Genomic DNA, 15,897 nt, shown 5'->3' with positions numbered 1-15,897 from the left:
TGTGCACACAATTGTGCAGCTGGTGGGGGAATAAAAATGACTCACTCATATTACCCTCCCCATAAATGGTTTGTGAGGTCGTGTACATGTGTCCCCCACAACCATTTTACCCCGGCAACAACTCTGAGTTAAGTTAGGCCGAGAAATAATAAGTAACCCAGTGAGCTTCATGGATAAGTGGGGAATTGAACCAGAGTATCTTGGGTCATAGTCGTGACACTCTAAACACTGGGCCTTACATACCCTCCAACATTTCTCCGGTGAAAATAGGAATGCCTGTTCCATTAAAATAATAGAATCATAGAGTTAGAAGGGTGCCTGAGGATCATCTAGCCCAACCTCTTGCAATGCAGGATTATGCAGCTGTCACACGCGGGGATCAAACCTGCAACCTTGGCATTACCAGCACCACGTTCTAACCAACTTAGCTATTATTATTTATAAGCCGCCCATCTGACTGGGTTGCCCCAGCCACTCTGGGCAGCTTCCATATATAAAAATATTTTTTATAAAAAATTAAACATGCCTTCAGATGTCTTCTAAAGGTTATATAGTTACTTATCTCCTTGGCTTGGGGTTGTATAACTCCATACCCTCCAACATTTCCCCAAAGAAAACCGGGACATCCTAAGGAAAAGCTGGACATTCCAGGATCAAATCAGAAACCGGGGTGGCTTCTGTAAATCCAGGAGTCCCCGGAAAATAGAGACATTTGGAGGGTCTGGCCTTAGAAAGGGCCTGACACTGGCATGGATAGCGTGTGTTGTGATCAATGGGCTGCTTGGAAGCTGCGCTAACAAAAACCCCACAATATGGGACATGAAACTGTCTCTCACACACATACTTCATGTGGAAAACGATTTGTTCTTTACCAGGAACTTGGATTCACTGTTTAAGTCTGAAATGCCTTCGTGGAAGAAGGGGGTGGTCACACTTGCAACTCTTGTGTTTCAACCCACACAGGATTATCACCTGGGGTCCCATTTTTGTAAGGGTATAATAAAGCAAAATGCAACACTCCCTCTTAAAATATGCTGAGTTTTGGAAATGTTGCATCTGTAAACTCTGCTGTGAATTTTGCACCCCCAACAAAAGCGCTTGAAATGATGCCTGATTTTAGATGCTTGTGAATATATTTTTTTTTCCACTCCAAAGGCCACTGCTTAGCCATGTCTGCCGAGGCGACCGACTTCATTTCTTAACAGCGGCCTCTGACTCATGACTGGTGAGAGATAATGAAAGCATTTAACAAGGAATGAAATGTCTGGTTCCAGCAGCACACAAGCACCATCGCGTTCTCTGAGGACTGACCTGAATTATTAGACATGTCTTCCCCCTTCTCCTATACAACCTGTCGCCTTCTTTGGATCCCAGGATGGAGTGAGGCAGAGAATCTGCAAGGAAGGGTGCTGTTGCTCTGATCAGGCAGGCAGCTTTTCCTGTGAGTTATCTACCGCCTTTAACAACTGCATAACAACAACCCGCCCCCCACTGTATCTCCATATTGGGAACATTGTACCGGTTGAATTTCTGCCTGCTTTACAACTGTGCATTAAGAGCATCCAACAAAGAGCCTGTTGGATCAGACTAGTGGCTCATCTCGTCCAGTATTCTGTTCTCACAGAGGCCAACCAGGTGCCTGTCATAAAGCCCAAAGCAGAACCTGTGATCAGCAGAGCACCTTGGCTGTGTAAGCACAGCCTGTCCTGCACACCTAGCACTATCCTGCTGCCCTCAGGTGCAGTAAAAGCCACAATTACATTGGTAGTACAGTGGTACCTCGGGCTAAGAACTTAATTCGTTCTGGAGGTCCGTTCTTAACCTGAAACTGTTCTTAACCTGAGGTACCACTTTAGTTAATGGGGCCTCCCGCTGCCGCTGCACGATTTCTGTTCTCATCCTGAAGCAAAGTTCTTAACCCAAGGTACTATTTCTGGGTTAGCGGAGTCTGTAACCTGAAGTGTCTGTAACCTGAAGTGTCTGTAACCCGAGGTACCACTGTATTGAAATAAGATTCATCTGCTTGTCCAGTTGGTTTCTTTCCATGGAATTGCAACGGCAGCTAGACTGGTGAGTGAGCAGCTGCCAGGCCCATCTAACACCAGACCTGAAAGACCTACATTGGCTCCCAGTACATTTCTGAGCAGAATTCAAAGTGTTGGTCCTGATTTTTAAAGCCCTAAATGGCCTCGGCCCAGTATACCTGAAGGAGCATCTCCACCCCCATCGTTCAATGCTGAGGGCCTTCTGGCGGTACAGGGCACCAAGCAGAGGGCCTTCTCGGTAGTCACCCACCCTGTGAAACACTCTCCCATCAGATTTCAAGGGGATAAATTATACAACCTTCCATAGACACCTGAAGGCAGCCCTATATCAACACACTTTTAATGTGTGATGTTTTGTTGTTGTCTTTTTGTGTATTATGTTGAAAGCCGCACAGAGTGGCTGGGCAACCAAGTCAGATGGGTGGGGTAATAATAATATAATAATAATATATTCCAACTCTTTTAATAAAATGAAGAAGAAGAGGAGGAGGAGGATTTTTGTCCCACTCATCAGGCACCTCTTGTAGCACAAGCTCTCCCTGGTGACACACTGACACTTTACAGCCAGGTGAAAAACCTGAATATTTTCTGTGCTCTTGAGATTCCAAGTGTTTAATCAGGTACAGGCCCCCTCACAACAGACAGGTATGTCTCCTCTACAGGATGCAAAACTGGTCCCTTATTCTCCGCCTGCATCTGCTCTCCCAAAGGAACATTTTAATGAGACTCACACAGCTGTACTATCACACAGTGAACATTAACCATGCTAATTGCCTAAAGTTTAGCCTGTGAATACTCAGTGAGGGATACCTCAGTGACTTGCTGGTGTTGGGGGGTGGGGCTCAGTTCAGCTTCCATGAATTTGAAATGCAAGGCCAGGCTTGTGGAGGAACACAAATCCAAGAAGGGAGCATCTTCTGAAAGAGCTGCTCTATAAGCTTGTGTGACTTGTGCCTGAGCCCGGAGGAGGAGCTGATATCTCTGAAGAAAATTGCCATGAGTTGCCCAAATCCATGGAGGAAATTGTGTTGCCAGGCACCTTCACACTTGGGTATATAAAGGCCTGTGTGAAGTGAGGGGGAGGGAAGCTGAGGCTGGGAAGGAATTAATTGTCAGACAACTGCAGCTGTTAAGGCCTAAGCTGTGGAATCAGCTGGGAGATGCGGAGAGGCAACACACACACACACTCCTACCTACCTTCCTGGATTAGTTTCAAGCTCTGTGCTTGTGCACCATATGCACAGCCATTCTGTAGCTCAAGGTCACTGCAGAAAAGGGAATTGAACAGCTTTGCTTTCCCAGCTAGCTTGAGCCAGTCAAGCTCCCATAGCAGTGGAGCTTAGCCTTGGAAAGGGTAAACAATGCTGCCGAAGTCTGCATGCAGAATGGCTCCTGGCACAGCTATTACACTGCCTGTCTTGCCAGTTCCTCCTCTTCAAACTAGCCATTAGCTGATGCAGCGCAGCAACAGCCCTGCCTATCCTCTGTCTCTCTACTGGAATTCAAGCACTGGTGTTTCCAAGTGTAAAAGATGCATTTCCATAAGCTGAGCTGAGCCCCGTTCCAAATGAAAGAAGAGGCGGCGTCCCAGAATGAAGTTTCAGAATGCTAGCTTGAATTCCTATTCAGTGAAGGGTTGTTGGTTTTTTTAACATCCTCTCCCATTTTCCAGAGGGTGACCGTGTGATTCTTAAAGTTGAGAGTATTAAGAAGACGTAAATAATTGTTGGACTTGACATTCACATACAGAAGCAAACCAAAAACATTTTCAGCTAGAGTTTCTATGAACAACATCCTTAATTCCATAATGCATATTATAGGCTGTGCCATTTTGGAGCGCTATAGTTTTTGATGGCTCCTTTTTCAACTGTTGTTTCCAAGTGTAAGTAAAAGTAATACTGGGCCTCTAAATTTAGAACTGAAGACACATTATCACCCTCTTGACCAAAATGCTCAGGGTGATGATCTTCAGATGGAAAATGAAATCAGGGAGACATCTGAAGTGGCAGGTTGAGTAAATGTATGTTCTGGTCACGAAACAGGTAAAAATTCTAGATGTCCTAAACCATTATGCTTTAGATCAGCCATGGAAGCAGAAGGGATTCAACTCTGAACTTAACTCTAAGTGATGCCCATCACTTCATGTAAGTGTTGTTGAAGCATGAGAACTGAGATGACTTAAGTGTTATCATATATATTGCCAATGGAGTCTAACGCAGTCATGTTTCATTTCAAATAAGCCCTGCTGTTGGCATCCATCTGTCTGGAGAGTCAATGGAGTGTGCCTCCAGGGGTGAAGCCCCAAAGTGACCTCACCAGGGCGCAAGCCTGGGCAGTGTGTATGGAAGGTCTGGGTTGCCCAGACAACAACCCCTGTCCCCCGGGCCTTGCTGATGTGGTGGTCCATTGATGTGGTGTAATGTATACTGTGAGAAAATAAAGTTCACATTTGCACTGATGGGGTTCTGAGCTCGTAGCAACTAATAATGAAGGGATTCTGAGGTCATCGTGGATAGCTCAATTAACATGTTGACCCAGTGTGTGGCAGCTCTTTAAAAAAAGTGGAGATTATTAGGAAAGGGATAGATAATAAAACTGTCACTGTCATCATGCCTTTATATAAATCTATACTGTGACAACACCTGGTCAGCACAACTTGGGGGGGGGGGATAGCGCAGAGCAGAAAAGGGCACCCAAAATAATTGGAGAGCAAGAACAACTCCCAAGGAGGAGGAATGGTTACATTCAATGCTTGGAGCCATTTCAATTAGAGGAATGGTACACATAAAATTATACACGGAGGGGGGGGAATGTGGAGAGGGAAGAGTTTTTCTTCCTCCCTCAGAATGCCAGAACCACCATCCAAGGATGGCGAGTGGCACAATATTCAGGGTAGATAAAATGAAGTCCTTCATGAGGCACATAGCTAAAACTATGGAATTTGTTTCCATAGTTTGTTTCCATAGTTTCCAAGATGTAGTGAACGGTCACCAGTCCAAACAACTTTAACCTGAGGTTAGACAGATTCCTGGAGATCAGGCTACCAAGCTGCTAGTTATGGGTATACATATTGCCTCTGGGATCAGAGGCTGTATTGCCTCTGAATACCAGTCACTGGGGAACACAAACAGCAAAGTGCTAGGTCATCATGTCCTCTCATTCATTCATTCAATTTTTCCTCCAAGGAGCTTGAGGTGGCATACATGGTTCTCCCCCCTCTAAATCTCCACAACAACCCTGTGTGGTAAACCCTGTGTGGTACATTAGGCAGAGAGACAATGACTGGTCCGAGGATACCTAGAGAGCTTCATGGCTGAGTGGGGATTTGAACCCTAGCCCAGCACTTTATAGCACACACTTATGGGTTTTCTATAGACTTTTGGCTGGACACTGTCAGAAACAGGTTGCTTGGCTAAAGTAAGCCTTTGATCTAATCCAAGGAAGGTTCTTCTTACGTTCTCAGGATTATAAACTATTCCATTTTCTAAATCTCTTGACACAGACATACATATGGGCACATTTTAAGAATTTTTAAGTCGCTTTCTAATTAAATGTTTTAATAACATTTAGGAGGAGGACCTAAGCACAATGGTTTTCATGTACCCCAAAGATTCAGTTACAGATAGGTAGCCGTGTTGGTCTGCCATAGTCAAAACAAAAAAATTCCTTCCAGTAGCACCTTAAAGACCAACTAAGTTAACCAACTAAGTTAACCAACTAAGAGCTTTCGTGTGCATGCATGGTACATGGTATCTGATACATGGTATCTGAAGAAGTGTGCATGCACACGAAAGCTCATACCAAGAACTAACTTAGTTGGTCTTTAAGGTGCTACTGGAAGGAATTTTTTTGTTTTGCCCAAAGATTCAGTTTATCCTGTCTATAAACCAGACTCTAAGTTGGTGCCTGCCCTGAAAAGCCATTTAACTAGCTGACTGGGCTTGAGGTCATTATTAGTAATTATATCACTGCTGAAGACAAGGTTTGGCTGCCTGCCAGTCCTCACTCCAGCTTCCTATTCTGCTCTCACCAGAACAGAGAAACACACAGCCAATCAACCAAAGCCTTGACTGAACCCACATCTAGTTTTTCATTACCCTTGAAAGATGCTTTGAATGCTCAGCATGAAGTTCCTGGAACAACACTTGAATCGAAAAGTCTTGCAACTCGGAGCCAATTCTCATGGGTCTCTCTGGTGCATAGCAGCAGCATTTTTGGTCAGGTTGCATTGACTTTTCCTTCCCTGCCATGCATGGAGTTGATTGTGCAGATGCAGATGTCACACACCAAACTTGGCACAGATCGTTCTCTCTGTGCTTGCAAAAAGCTAGTGCTTTGAGTGCTGCTCACAATGGTACACAAAAACCAAACAGACACATAATACATGGTTTCTCCATAAGACCCACTCATATAAACTTATCTACATGCAAGGCCATTTTTAGGAACTTGCAATGCACTTTGTTATTTTAAAATGTTGGTATAGCAGCTAACAATATATTATTTTATTTGCTGGCACATGAAATCTTAGACTTGAATTGCCTACAGTCCTGGTCATACTTTTACAGCAATGAGTCCTATTAAAACCAATGGGGCTTACAACTAAGTATATGTGTAGGATCGCAACCTTAATTTGGGTTGGCTTAGCCTGCTCAGCTTTCCATTTAATGGGTTTCATAACTCATGTGTTTTGCTTCCAGTGCTTCCATTTGGGGCCCAAACAACTCTCAGTGCAAGAGAATATGAGGAATAATAATGCATTTTCTTGTGATCTAACAGCGGACAATGCTAAATGGTTCTCTTGTCCTTTGCAGAACTTGGCTGCATCATACGTATGAGTCCGGGTATATAAATGTGCAACTTGTTATGTGCTCTAATCTCATCATAATGAATTAAAAAATATTAAAGGTTACAGACAATGCAAACAAGAAAAAACAATTCCGTTTTTTTATAATTCATTGTGTTTTAATTTGTTGAGGAGGTGGTGGCAATAACGTCAAGTGGTGGTGGCAATAACGTCAAGTACTTCTTTTGACAATGTACATTTAAATGCTCAGGTGATTCATTTTACAGAGAAGCTTCGAAGAGTGCATATTTTCCCAAATGCAGCCTCACCTCAGCCATCTTCCTATCTGACTTCCATTGATCCCAGTGGAGCTACCCATTACTTCAGCAAACAAATTGCCCAGGAGTTTGCTTGTTAACAGTAATAAGGAATGGGATGGAATTTGTAAAGGAGAAATAGTGGGCAGAGAAGAGTATTCTATTCTTCCCAGGGCTCCTCCCAATTAACTGGGGAGACATGTTGCAGGTGTGCTCTGCAACATGTCAGTTGACACAACAACAGTGCATTAGTGGTGGGTGTATATTGCATCACTCACACAACATTCTGCTTTATTAGTTATTTGCCATCTAGAGGGGCACCCTTGAGGTATAGCACAACAGAAGTGGGACATTTGTTGTAGAAAAAGCTGCAGGATTTCAGTTGGAAGCCTGGGGACATGCACGGATAGGAAACTAAATGGGATGTCTGTTGCAAAACTTTTGCAGGTGCAAACACTATGAAAAGCGAGGCCACCCTGATACCATTATGAGTGCAAATCATCATGAATGGGCATGATGGAGAGGTCCTCACAAGATGGGGAAACGGTTAAGAACCTCCACCTGTCAGCTAATCCTTTCCTGCAAATATCCGCCCTCCACATTAGTGCCACATGGCAAACACAAGATTTGTAACTCCCCTGCTTGCCATTCTGCATTCCATGGACTGCTTCATGTTCATAAAAAAACCAATGCTTTTGTCATTTCAGACAACTTTTAGGGCCAAGAGAGACGTGATTTTAAACGCCTCCTTGGGTTCCATTCTTGCAGTTCATTATGGGAGGTATCCAGTGGTGGGATTCATCAGCAGAATGAGGGGTGGGGGCAATTTCCCCTGACAATTCCCTCTCCCCTGCCACCTTCCAGGCCCCCCCTTAATCTGCTCTCCAAAACATGTTTAGGGGAGCACAAGGGCTGCAGGAAAGGGTGAAAACCTCAAAATTGCCTCCTCCCATTCCGCAGATTGATTTGTTGTGTGAGCAGATGGTCTTTTTTCCATTTGCCTTTTTTTCTCCATTTCCCTGACCCTAAAAACTGCCAAATCAGTTTCTTGCCTTGCTATGAATGCTCCGTGCTACTCAGAGCATTACTCAGCAAAGGGATTAACTAAAATGTACATAGTTGCGTTGGCATTTCAAGATAACACTGTTCACCCCATCCCTTGATCTTAAACACAATATAATTGAAAGCAAATCCAATTATTTGAGAGCAACTTACTCCCGAGTACTGCAGGTTGATGTACTGAGCCTACAGAAATGTGTAGCAGCAACAGTGTCCAGGATGGATTGCTCTGGCACAAGACAGGCACCTCATATTCTGGGCACATCCGTCCTGCTGCAGTCCCATTTCCCAAAGGTTACTACTTAATTTTAGCTGCATAGCGTTGTATCAACTCAGATGACACATTTCAACCCCATGGTGACTGAAATGTCATCTCAGTCTCGCTCCCTCTGGGCAATACTGGGCCATACAATCACTGTGCGTAACACCACATCTGGTAATAGAAGCTGATGGGATGGAAGCTGCAGTTATGCCAACTTAGTTAGTGCTAAAACAGTGCTGTAGTTCATAAACATACACAGTGATAGCAAATGATAACACTTACAGAGCCAGCCAGCCAAAATTAAACTTTTTATGATTGAAATCTGATGCATGATTCTTGGGGAGCAAGTCCCTTCGGTGGGGTTTACTTTCGAATCAAGATTTAGGCTCTAAGTCTCATTGCTTTCTATGGCAGAAATAAGCAAAGTCATAGTTGAAATCTATGGGGCATAAAAGTGGTCAACCTTGGCTGGATTGCACCCTTATTTCTGAGTAGTGGGTTATGGCACTTTAAAATAGATTCTAGAAAATCTATTTTATATTGCATATTGCAAAACGTTTTACCAGCAACATTTCCCCCCTCACTTTTGTTTATTTAAGATCAAGTTTGAGGAAGAGCCTGGTGAAACTAAAAAATGAGCACGCTCCTTTGTGACTGTTAGCAGCTGGCCCAAAGAGAAGTATTAGGATTCTGTTCTTGCTGGAGTTTTCTTTTAAAACATGGCGGCCTGCACTTTTCTGAAAATAAAGCCTACTTGCTTCTTTACCTTAAGTGGTGGCCTTGAACCAAAGCAAATGGCAATTTTGAGTAGTTTCCCCTGGCATATTACAACAAATTAGTTATGGAACGTATACAATTTATGCATCTACATACAGCCATTCTTTCTCTAAAATCAAATGAAAGAAAAAGGGTCAAACACAATGTGTCAATCATAAGGACATTCAGACAACCACAGGTCAATGTTATAAACAGCTTAGTGCCCTGTCTCCCACTGTGCCAGTACTGGATCCTTCAAAAGAAAGCTGCAAGAAAGCAGGTGCTTATAGAATGAAGGACCCCCCGTCATCTTCCAGCTTCTTGCAATTGGAGGCTCAGGATATCTTGACAATCACAATGTATTCTGTAGCCATCTTAAATAATGATTGGTAGAGACCTAGGGTCCACAGAAGAGATGTAGGACACTACAACCATCTCAGGTTCACTTCTCTTTTGTTTTGAACACAGCATCTAGAACATTTGCAGGTCTTATTTTAGGGAGGGAAATGTGTTGTAATGGCCATTTTATATTTTCGTGAATCAAGCAAATCCTCCATTCAAATCTACAGGAACACCAGACTCTAGATTTTTCGCTTTAGCAAGGGGTTCTGCTGTGTGAGGAAGCCTCTGGTTTTGCATTTGCATCTGTCGCTCTACCCATCTGTTTGCCTTTGGAGCCTCGGGAAAGTTACCCACAAGGAAATGCTGTCCTCAGGCTGGAAAAGTCCCACCACCCTCCTGTTCGAACACATTGACCTGCCAACATTTAAGTTGGGCCAAAGGACACTGTTTCTTCAGGCCTGATCCGAAGACTTAAAATGGGAGCAGCACATGTGCTTAGGGTAGAGCACCCAACATCCCATGGCTGTGTGCATGATCCATAGGAAGTTTTCTTATGCAAAGCCCAGACCATTGATTCAGCTAGCTCAAGTGTTGTCTATGGCAAATGGCAGTTCTCCAGGTTTCAGACAAGAGTCTTTCCCTGAATCCCCAGCCCTACGTGGAAAAGACAAGGATTGAACCCAAGTTCAGCCTTTTGAATGCACTCCACCTCTGCACTGCAGCATCACTAGTCCAGGTTAAGCATGTTTAAGTATCACAGATTTAAGCCCATGCTCAACTCTCTTTCATCTAAATCAATGGCTATGTACAGTTCTTAGGAGCATGGTCCAGCCAAAATTTCCTCTAGTTGTCGGAAGGACATTTTAAAGTGTATAAAGCAGGGGCTGGGGCTGTAGCTAAGTGGTAAAACATCTGCTCTTCATGCAGAAGCTCTATTGGTCAATCCCTGGCATCTTCAGGTAGGGTTGAGATAGACCCTTGCTGAGTCAGGGTTGGGATAGACCCTGCTGAGTCAGTGTAGACAATGGACCAATGGTCTGATTCTGGATAAGGCAGCTTCCGATATTACCAAAACACTAAGAGACTTGGAACTCAGAATGTCAGCCCTTTCCTTGAACCTGCAGATTTTAGTAACTGCTTAAAGGACTCTTCAGTGTAGAGATGAAGGCGCACAGCTAGTATCCTCATGGTGGTGTCCTGATCCAGCAGCAACTGCACATCTGGTGTAGCAGCTGCACTCTGATGGCAGTCAGCCCCAGGGAAGGTGCTGCTCCTACACACAAGCACACACCCCCTTCTCCACCCCAGCAAGCGAGAGGCATTATCACAGTGAAGGACAAATTCCAGCCAGGCAAAAGAGCTTGGAGCAGCATGTGGAATAGGGACAGTGATAGGATGTGGCTTGGGGAACATTCTTAGCAACCTGGAGAGCGAAATTTGGACCCCAGGGCTGAATTTTCCCACCTGCTCAGATCTACTTCAACCCCATGTAAGCAGGAGGCTGAGGGCATGGCCAACAGTTAGGGATGGTGTTGAAAACAACATCTGGAGAGTCACAGGTTCCCCATCTCCACATACATGTTACCAGAGAATTGGGAGGACTTGGACTGGTAGCACCCAACATGTAGCTTGGGCCTTACTGTCAATGACTAGGAAAGAATTGAGCTGTTGTATCCTTTGAAGGTCCTCTACATCTAAAAGTGTGCTTGTGAGGGGGGAGTTCCTCTAGAGAGGGGTAGGCAACCTAAGGCCCATGGGCCGGATGCGGCCCAATCGTCTTCTCAATCTGGCCCATGGACAGTCCAGGAATCAGCATGTTTTTACATGAGTAGAATATGTCCTTTTATTTAAAATGTATCTCTGGGTTATTTGTGGGGCATAGGAATTTGTTCATCCCCCCCCCAATATAGTCCCGCCCACCACATGGTCTGAGGGACAGTGGACCGGCCCACGGCTGAAAGAGGTTGCTGACCCCTGCTCTAAGACACCTGCAGCAAATGATACTTCTCAATATCTTCACCACAGCTCTGCATCAAGGACGGATGTGGAAATGACACTGGCATTTCTCTTGGGGTGCTAGAGTGGGGGGGAACAACAGATCAAACAAAAAGCACAATGCCACACAGTTTAAATGCCTAAATACCAACAGTTACAACAGTTCCCTGCTTTGCTATTATCATAACACATGTGAATCTATTACGGCATATCTGCAATCATGCACTGCAGTGGGGATGGGGAAACATAAAAAAACAAACAAACCATGTGTCTTCCTTCTAGTAGAACCCAGGAGGTACAAGATTTGTGAAATCTACACTTGGACAGCAAATACCACAGAAATTTCTTTGAATGTCCATTCTCTTTCATGTGTGTACAGGTGTGTTTGTAGTGACATAGATCCTTAGGTGGCAGGTGACAGTTGTGTGCTGGTGCCAAAAGTCCAGGAACAAGCCCAGTTCTGGTCCACGGAGACTCTTCTAGGGCTGGAAGCAGAAGGCAGATGCTCTCTCTCGGAGAAGTTCTCGGCACAAATGACAACTCCAACTCCCTATAAATAAATAAATACAGTAATAAAACCATCAGATCAGTGAGTGGTCCTGGGGTACATCAATCAATGTCAGGCAGAATAAGTGGGAAAGCTATTTAAACCACACTACACAAGAGGACCAGTTTGTATGTCACACATTTCCTACAGGTAAAACATTTGCAGGTTGGAGGACATGCGGATCCACATGTGTGATCACAAACATGCATATTCCTCTGTCTGTGTATGGACAGGCTATATGTATTTTATATTAAGGACCAAATGACAAAAGATGCAGGCGTTCTTCATATGTTTCCCCACTGGAAGCATCAGTTTTGATTGGCACCCATCCCTCCACCACTCTGAGGTTGTACAATCCTTTTTTAAAAAAAATATGTGGGTACACACTCTAATCTGAAATATGCTGTGCACATCTCTGTGTCTGTGCATGAGTACAGGTACGCATACCTGCATTAGAGTTTTTTAAAAGCAATATTTAAAGCACCACACAACTACAACTAATTACAGTGATGTTTGTCACAGTTGTGTGATAAAGACAAGGCTGGCATCCATTCATCTTTGGAGACAGTGGAGGAGTGTGCCTTTGGGGGTGAAGTCAAGCTGTTGGAAGGTTACAGCGCCTGCTCTCTCCCACTTTGCAGTGGAATGCAGCACCAAATGGGGTTACAGATGCTTCAGGTTACATACGCTTCAGGTTACAGAGTCCGATAACCCAGAAATATTACCTCGGGTTAAGAACTTTGCTTCAAGATGAGAACAGAAATTGTGCAGCGGCAGCAGGAGGCCCCATTAGCTAAAGTGGTGTCTCAGGTTAAGAACGGTTTCAGGTTAAGAACAGACCTCCAGAACGAATTACCGTATTTTTCTCCCCATAGGGTGCACCGGCCCATAGGACACACCTAGTTTTTTTTTTGGGGGGGGAATAAAGAAAAAAAATATTCCCCCCCCCAGGCGCGGGGCTGGGGCAGGGAAAGCCTGAGCTTTCCCCGACCCCAGCCCCCAGAACAGGCAGTTCTCCGCAAGCCTTGGGAGACCGGCGCGACTTCCCACCAGGCTCCCACGGCTTGTGGATATCTGCCTGAAGCCTAAACCAGGTCGGGGAACAGTGGGATGGCAGCGCTCCGCCTCCCCACTGTCCCCCGAGCTTGTGTGGCTGGCGGCAGGGAGAAGCGCACTTCTCCCTGCCGCAAGCCTCCAAACCAGGTCAGGGAACCGAAGCCCGGGGTGCGCTGTGCAGCGCGCCCCAGGCTTCGAGATGCAGGCTGCTATCCGCAAGCCTAGGGAGCCCGACGGGAACTTCCGCGGGCTCCCAAGGCTTGCGGAGAACTTCCTGAAGCCTGCATTCACCCCATAGGATGCACACACATTTCCCCTTCATTTTTGGAGGGGAAAAAGTGCGTCCTATAGGGCGAAAAATACGGTAAGTTCTTAACCCGAGGTACCACTGTATAAACAAGGGGGATACAATGATGTATTGCATACAGTGTGCCTAGTGAGTGGCAGTTGTGTTTGCCAAATATACAATACCTTTCCTTTTGGGTGGTTTCACTAAATTGTATTGTATTCAGCCTAATAAACAGATGGATAGTTGAAGATGTGTCAAAATTACTTCTGTCCCCCACTTCCCTATGAGGCTGATCAGAAGGAAGTTAACTATGTAGAGATTTGGCAGGCAGTTGACTCTGTGAGGTAGGATTTTGGACTTGCATAACACATTTAATTATTTAGTTAACTGGTTGATTTCCCATGGCACAGGCATGGGCCTCATTACACAATCTGGAAAATCACTCCTTAGCTTCTGTTGAAGTCACCACACACACACACACACACACACACACACACACACTCAAAGACACAGCAGCTTCCACAATCAATATATATATATTTAAGGAATATTTTCAGGAACACTACAATGAGATTGGATTCCCATTAGCCTGTTCTTGCCTGCATAAATTTGTTTGCATCACAGCTAGGTAAGTGCTGACCTATAGTCACAACGCTAGAGATTATTTCCAAAAGCCATCACTTCGAAAACTTTGAAGGAAAGCAAAATTTGACCCGAGTGTGTAGTGGAGTCAATAAGGCAGCTGTTAAAATGAGTAACTAGTAGGTGGGAAGTAGGAAGAAGTTTTCTTGTCTGCTTTTGCTGCTGTAATAAAGAACTATTTAACACTGAGCTTTGTGCTATTGGCCTAAGCCAGGGTTGGGGGACATGTGGCCCAAATGTTGTCAGACTCCAGTCTGCATCAGACCCAGCCAGCATGGCCAGGGATTGTGGAATTTGTTGTCCAACAATATCTAGCTCGTTCCTGGTGTAAGCTGACCTAATACAACAAAGGAGAGGTTACATATGCCTGCTTGTAGACCTATCAGTTTCAGGAGATGCTGTTTCATCATGTCATAATTCTACAGTAGATGGAAAAGTGGAGATTGCTTCTGGTTACTCGTCTTTAACAATACCAGAAAGAATCATGATTTGCAAATGTCTACTTCTCCCTGCTGCTAAATATGCATCAGTTTTCAACACCTGAGACTCTAAGTCAGTGTTTCTCAAACTTGGGTCCCCAGCTGTTGTTGGACTACAACTCCCATCATCCCTGACCACGGGTCTTGCCAGCTATGGATGATGGAAGTTGTAGTCCAACAACAGCTGGGGACCCAAGTTTGAGAAACACTGCTCTAAATACCCTTGCAACTTCAGGGGCAACCCAAATTTGCCATGAATTGCTTTGGAGAAGGCTTGCTCTGTTCCAGACAAGATCCAAACCTCTCCAATGCATGCTGATTCAGTTTGTGATGTAGGTTTCATCTGAAGCAGGTGTACACCTCTAAATGTAAGTAGGTTTCATGAACAGTCATGTTTTCTAAGTCAAGAAATCACCCATTTGGTTTGTGTTACTTTTGTTACTGTAGGCTTCTAAAATGCTTGCAAAGCAAGTTATAAGTCACCTGAACTCATCTGCTGGTGCAAATTGATGTGCAAGGAGTTTGCATTAGTATTTGTGAATCCTTTGGCTAAGTCACGTTGTGTAATTGCACATACACAGCATGATTTACAACAATGACTGCTTTACCTTTTTCCATATCTTGAAAACGTCTTGACCTTGTCCCATATTTTGGCAACATGGGAACAGGCCTTTTCTGTGGTGGCTCCGTTTGTGGCATGCTCTCCCCAAGGAGGCTCATCTGGCACCTTCATTACATATCTTTAGGCACTAGGCAAAAACATTTCTCTTCAACCAGACACTTGGCTGATTAACATTCTATGGCCTTTTAAGTATTGGAGGGAGTTTATGGATTGGTTTTGCTTTATTGTGTATTGTGTGTTTTCCATTTTGTATTTTTCTGTTGTGAACTGCCCTGTGATCTTTGGATGAAGGGTGGTATACAAATTTAATAAATAAATAAAGTTGGAAATGGTACCCTGAGTGCTCTCTGAGCAGAGAAACGGGACAGAAATATTTAACAACAGCAGCAAACAGCAAATAGGGTAGATTCCAAGCAATGTTACCTTCAGGAGGTTCAGAGACTGGTGGGTTTAAGCAATACATGTGATAGCCGCGGTCACAGTCATCACAGAAGAGCAGCTGGTCCTGATCCAAGAGTGTTAGGAGGAAAGAGAAGAAGACAAACATTAGATTAGTCATAGCAGCTGAAAGTATCTCATAAATGGGTGCATTGTGGTACTATAAATATGAAGTTGTGGCAAGAAGACAACAGAGAACATATATGAATGCAGAGAGAGACAGGAGCATCCCTCCTGCCTTCTGAAATGGCTGTCACTCTGTTCT

General features: G+C 44.4%; 1 protein-coding gene across 1 annotated transcript in view; it reads right to left on the bottom strand.

Moving 5' to 3' along the window:
- Nucleotides 1-6,511: 6,511 nt before the first annotated feature.
- Nucleotides 6,512-15,897, bottom strand: part of DPF3 (double PHD fingers 3) — a 182,529-nt gene continuing 173,143 nt past the window's right edge. Inside the window, exons 10-11 of the mRNA XM_079990451.1 lie at nt 15,618-15,699; nt 6,512-12,109 (exon numbers count right to left, since the gene is read on the bottom strand). Of these exons, the coding sequence (XP_079846577.1) occupies nt 12,039-12,109; nt 15,618-15,699 (153 nt within the window). The 3' untranslated portion in view covers nt 6,512-12,038. The remainder of the gene's footprint in view (nt 12,110-15,617; nt 15,700-15,897) is intronic.

The sequence above is a fragment of the Podarcis cretensis genome (assembly GCF_951804945.1).
Source record: "Podarcis cretensis genome assembly, chromosome: 1".
NCBI classification, from domain to species: Eukaryota; Metazoa; Chordata; class Lepidosauria; order Squamata; family Lacertidae; genus Podarcis; species Podarcis cretensis.
This window is presented reverse-complemented; position numbering and strand designations above follow the sequence as displayed.